Source organism: Trichechus manatus, unplaced genomic scaffold (assembly GCF_000243295.1).
Source record: "Trichechus manatus latirostris isolate Lorelei unplaced genomic scaffold, TriManLat1.0 scaffold00030, whole genome shotgun sequence".
NCBI classification, from domain to species: Eukaryota; Metazoa; Chordata; class Mammalia; order Sirenia; family Trichechidae; genus Trichechus; species Trichechus manatus.
This window is the reverse complement of record NW_004443966.1, coordinates 12070809-12076881: the sequence shown is the minus strand read 5'-3', so window position 1 is coordinate 12076881 and position 6073 is coordinate 12070809. Positions and strand designations below refer to the sequence as shown.

Here is a 6073-nt window from a genome sequence, read left to right as displayed (position 1 = left end):
GAGAGTCAATCATCTACAGGTAACAGTTCTTCACTGTACAAGTGATGGCCACGTCAGCACTGTCCACAATAGAGAGTCAATCATCTACAGGTAACAATTTTTTCAGGTTGTAAATCCTACTCTCTCTCCAACTAGGGAAAAGCAGTAGGCGGATACCAAGTAAATAAGCACATATACTTTTCTGAGATAAATTTTTCTTGCACTAAATTCAACTCAGTTTACTCAGTGAAATACCTCAAAAAAAAATTTTTTGACTATTTAAGATTATGTAGTTTATATATCCCCTCTGTAACTAGACTTAACATATGTAAGTCCATTTTATTTTTAACTGTGTAAAATACTAAAATGAACTGATCCCCATTTGTCTGGGGACAAACACAGCTAAAGAAAGAATGGGAATGTCAAGCAGGTTGCTCTTTATTTGATTTCCTTCAGTGTTATTTCTGAAACACAAAAACACTAGTAAATGCTATTCCATTAATTCTTTTGGGTTAATATTACCTCAAATCAAAACATTTTTAAAACAATATTTACATCGGGGCTTACTCCTGTTATTGGCCTAGGCTAAAACTGTTTTTTAATGAAACTTCTCTTTCAATGTCAAATCAACATACTTGTTCAGGGGTTTTTCTTCCATCAGTGTTTTTAAAATCAGACTCTCTTCCTACTATATTTACAGATTTAAAGTGCAAAGATGTTACCACTCAAAAAAATATTTTTTCATTTCTCTGGTTTTAGGATTAAACTGACCTATTAAGTGACACAAAAGATAGAAAGGAAATTAAAGACTTGTACTGCTCAATTACATCTGGTAAGCCTTCTGTCTGATTACTGATAAACAATCCATAATCTTAATGCACTGAACAGGCATTTATTTTGTAGGAAGAACTAAAACATAAAGTACTTAATACATTATAAAGTATTCGGAGAAAACAAAAAGTGAACATAAATACCTTAGAGATGACCCCATCAGTACACTTTACTTGAAGTGCACCTGGCTGCAGGTAACCAGGTTAGTAAAGTACATCTTTTCTTCCAGGCTACCGTTTAGTGTTAATTCAGAGAAATCTGTAAGCAGAAAGATAGTGAGATCAGAATTGCTTAACCCCTGCTGGTTTTTCTATCCTGTATGACGCTGAGTTTTATAACAGCTACAATAATTAATAAGTGGGCTGAATGGCAAGTGTCTTCTACTTTATGAGAACATTTTAGACAAAACTCATCTAGGACAATTCCTTTAAATACCAAACCTTCTTGATGCATTTAAAACAGGATTAAACAAACTAAAGTATAAAGAAGATGTTTAAAAATTTGAGAACCTACTGCTTTATTTTTTTGCCACATCAACTAGGATTAAACAACTGTCTTTTCTTCCTATCTTACCATATATTTCTGAAAAGAATTTCTACTTAGGATTCATAGTTTTAGGACTAGACACGTATCCATTTCTTTTCTCCCGAAGACTGACTGTTGTGTTTCAAAAATAAATGGTCCAATTAACATTTAGATGGGATTATGTCCACTTCCTTGTGGGTCAACATTTCGGTTTCCATATTTCCACCATTATCATTATCATTTACGGGGCACCCACTGGGCGAGCAGCATTCTACTGGACACTGTTTCTCTCCCCCATTACCTCCAAATCATTATTCTCTTCTCACGGCAACTAAAAGCACACTTTTCTCTCCTAAGTCTTCCTGCTTTGGATGTTAACTGTTTCATCTGAAAGCATCATTCTATTAGGTATCTTGAAAAGCTAGCATTTGGCATAAGTGCTCAGTTTAATGAAATAGAAAGTCTAACTTCTTAAATGCATGGCAAAAATAAATCATTATTGGGCTTTAGATATTTACAATTGGGGCTCTGTTAGAATAGTCCATGACTTTTCAAATGAGGTCTTCCTTTAAGAGTAAGTCTTGCTTTGGGCCAGAGGTCATTGAGTAATTGCTAGGTAACACATCAAGATTATAGAATGGGTAGAAAAGGTTAGAAAGTTCAAGCCAAAATGGAGTTTGACTGCATTTCCAAGCACATAAACATACAATTTCATAAAAATTCCTTATTTTCATAAAAGGAGTCATTGGATCAATGTTTTAGCAAATTATGTCATGTTTATTCTAACATCCAAAATAATTTCCACTCTTTTTGAAGCACCCTGCATCAAAAAGATCCCAAAGGATACGTGTGCTCAGTTAATTCTTGTTTATTCAGCACCACTGGGAAACGGGGTTTCGTCTTGCATGAATTTCCTCAGAACAGACTCTTAATCTCCAGTAGTAAAATTTATTTTAAAACTTCTTTTAAATTGGCATTTTCCAAAGATGTATCACACACATTCATGGCCTTAAAACTTTCCTTTTAATCATAAAAGCAATACTTGTCTTTTTTAACTGAAACAACAGATGTAGAGAAAATAAAATGTTTAAGGTGGTGGTTTTCAGCCTTATTTACACATCGGAATCACCCAAGGGACTTGAAAAGTTATTGACGTCCAGGCTCTGTGCTTCCAGAGATTCTGATTTACTAAGTCTGGGCGTTAGGATTCCCAGATGGTTCTAATGTTTAACTAAGGCTAAGAACCAGCCCTACCTTCCCTATCCCAGTCCTCAGGGTTAAGTTTGGCCGTATCCTTTCGGACCTTTTGCTATGCCCTGGTGTCAGTTTTTCCCCATCTTTTGATACTGTAAATAATACTGCAATAACCTTGTTTGTAGGTTGTTTTGCACATGTCTGGTTATATCTGTAGAGTAAATTACTATTAATGGAACTGCTGGGCTAGAGAATGTGTTCCTATGAAGTTTTAGTGAACATGGCCCTCCATAGCAGCTGTACCACTTCACACTCCAACCAGCAATGTGAGATGATGCCAGTCCCCCATGTCCTTGCCAGCAGCGTGACACCAAACTTTTTGATCTTTGCTAATCTGACAAGTGAAAGATGGTTATATATAAAATGTAAATGCGCATTTCTCTTATTATAGGTAGCGTTGAGCACCATTTGAATTTCCCTTTTGGCAAACTGGTTCATATTACTTGCCCATTTTTCTACTGAGTTAATATTTTTCTTACTGACTTGAAAGTTCTTTATATACTAGGGAACGGAAGCCGTTTTCTGAACGTCAGCTGCACATTTCTTTTCTTAGTTTATTATTTGTCTAATTTTTTTTGCCAGGTAGAAATTTTTCTATTTTTGAAGAGTCAATTTTCAATCTCTTGTAGCTGCCAGGTTTTACCTTACACTTAGAAAAGACATAGCTCTCAGGAAAATTCCTTCAGTTTCTTTAGGATTTTTGCAGTTCAGTCATATGAACACAGTCTCTAATAAAGAAACGTTGCCATTATGCCTGAATCAAAATATATTTTGGGGAAAGAATAAACATTTTCTGGAAATAATTTTGTAAGGTATCAATCAGTAAAATAAAATTATTTGTATTCCCAGCAGCAGTTGATTACAGGTCATGGAAATCTCCTTGGATTCTGTCTGAAAAAGGTCAAATTTCTTTTGAGATAATCTCTGCAATATTTGTATGTAGCCATTTAAGACCTATCTGAATAAGAGAGGACAGCACCACCCCATCCATATGCGTAAAGATAACAGTTTCACAGGTGCTCAGTGAAGAAGGAAGAACTGGTGGGCCAGCTAATCATCTTTAACAGAGTAATAGAAATCTCAACACTTATTCCGGACACAGGGAAGACACGAGGGCAGAAATATCATCATCACTGTTTCAAAAAGTGCACAAAAGTAATAAAGTACGAGCTGGCATTTCATCTGATAACTTATTTTTACTCTTTGTCCCTATCATTTGACATCTTTCAATAAAAGTTCCTCTATCCAGGACAATGAGAAGAAAACACTCTTTCATGATCGTTACACATTGAATTTTTCTGGGCATTAAACCTGTACAAAACTCCTGATAAAATAAATATGTTCTACACTTAACAAAAAAATACAAACAAAAAAAACCACATTGCCGTCACGTCAATTCCGACTCATAGTGACCCTCTAGGACCAGCAGAACCGCCCCATAGGGTTTCCAAGGAGCGGCTGGTGGATTCGAACTGCCAACCTTTTGGTTAGCAGCTGAGCTTTTAACCACTGCGCCACCAAGGCTCCATTCTACACTTAGAGTTCAGGAAAATCATTTAAAACCATGGACAGCCTACGGGCTTTTCTACCATGTATAATGCTACATTTTATAACAGCTATGATAATGACCTCTACCAGTAAGATTTAGTATATTTTCTATTGGAATAATTTATCTGAATAGATTACAAACCATCATTACCATGTTTGTGAAAATTCAGATGGTCTACAGGTTGGCTATCGCTCAGCTGCCAAATGGTTTTGACCTTCTTTTGACCACTATTTATCTCCACTCTCCACTTCTGTGGCTTCTCGCTAAGGAAAGAAAAACCATCAAAGGGAAAAACAATGAAAAAAGCTACAACAGAGAAATACGGGATGTGTTACGGGGCAACAGAAGAGGGGTTTCTAACTCAGATTGGGAGTTCTGGAGTTAGAAAAAACTCCTCAGATTGTGGCGTCTGAGCTGTGTATTAAATGACAAGGAGGAGTTAGCGAAGCAGACGAGGTGGGGAAAAGTAATTCAGGATGAAGAACGGCATTTGCGTGGGCACTGAGGGGGAACTGTGATAACACAGAAGGGGAGAGGGAAGACATGGTAGCTCCTTGGGCCAGAAAGGCGGCAGAGGCCAGGTCAGAAGCCCTCACAGACCATGCTAAGGCACAAGGACACTAAAGGTAACAGGAGCCACTAAAGGATTTTAAACAGACTGACGTCATGGTGGGATTTGAATTTTAGGAAGATCACCATGGCAGTGACAAAGAAGGAAGATAATGGAGGGGTAGAGCAGTTAGGAGAAAGGAAATGAAATGATATGAAATGATGCAGATGCCAAGTAAAGCAACGATGACGGGAAGATGTGGAGAGGGCGATGGATTCAAGAGCTACCACGAAGGGCAGGACAGTAACCTCTTAAAGGAGGGAGTGAGGGGCCACAAAGATGGCAGATAAGCCTACGTTTCCATTTTGGGCATTAGGTGGAGAGTAAAGACGGTCATTTGAGAGAGGAAGTATGGGAGGAGAAAAAAGTGTTAGGAAGGAGATGAGGGATTTTCAGTTTTAGAGTTTGAAGGGTCTACAGGTCACTGAAATTGGAGATTCACATTTAGTAACATTGGTCTGAAGCTCAGAAGACAGGAGAAACTGGAGATTTGGGTTTTGAGCTGTCATTAGCAGAGAGGAATTGAAGCTGTGAGCATAAATGGAATCGTCCAGAGAGGACAGCAAGTAAGAAGAAAAGAGGGCAGAGGGTGGAGTTCATGTGGAAACTCACACACAGGAAGCAGCAGAGAAGAACTTAAAAAGAGAACTATTCTTCGTCTTGGAGGTGGGCTAGAGAGGTAGAATTAAAACTGAGACACAATGCTACGTCTCAGAATCTAAGGAAAGAAATAGATTCAAAAAGACAACGTGCTAAATGATAAAAGTTAAGCAAGGACTGAAGTATCGACCGGATTTGGCAATTAGAAGGCCATGGGTGACCTTTGCCAGAGCAGTTTCAGGGTTTGGCTAAGAAGGAACTAAAGAGAGGGAGGGTAGAAATAGAGCTGCTTTAGTGTGAGATAAACTCCAGTATATCTACATGCTGAGGGAAGAGTCAGGGGAGACTATCATCAGAGGTAGCCTCAGTGTCTGTGTGGATGACCAACCTGTCATCTCAGCCTCACAGTTCATACCTCCCCCAAGTTCAATCCCTTCACTCACTCCCGAGGCCTTGAGCTTATCGTCACTACCTGTCATGGTTTGAATTATGTCCCCTAAAAATGTGTGTATCAATTTGGCTGGGCCATGATTCCTAGAATTGTGTGGTTGGTCTCCATTTTGTGATTGCAATTTTATGTTAAAGAGGATTAGGGTGGGATTCTAACACGACCTTTACCCAGGTCACATCCAATGTAAAGGGAGTTTCCCTGGGGTGTGGCCTGCACCGCCTTTTATCTCTCAAGAGATAAAAGGACCAGAAGGCAGAAGGGGACAGGAAAGCTG

The 6073-nt window shown here is 38.4% G+C and overlaps 1 protein-coding gene across 1 annotated transcript in view; it reads right to left on the bottom strand.

Moving 5' to 3' along the window:
* ZWILCH (zwilch kinetochore protein) overlaps nt 1–6073 on the bottom strand; it is a 34401-nt gene that overhangs the window by 482 nt on the left and 27846 nt on the right. Inside the window, exons 17-18 of the mRNA XM_023729744.1 lie at nt 4289–4401; nt 954–1068 (exon numbers count right to left, since the gene is read on the bottom strand). Coding sequence (XP_023585512.1) covers nt 980–1068; nt 4289–4401 — 202 coding nt within the window. The 3' untranslated portion in view covers nt 954–979. The remainder of the gene's footprint in view (nt 1–953; nt 1069–4288; nt 4402–6073) is intronic.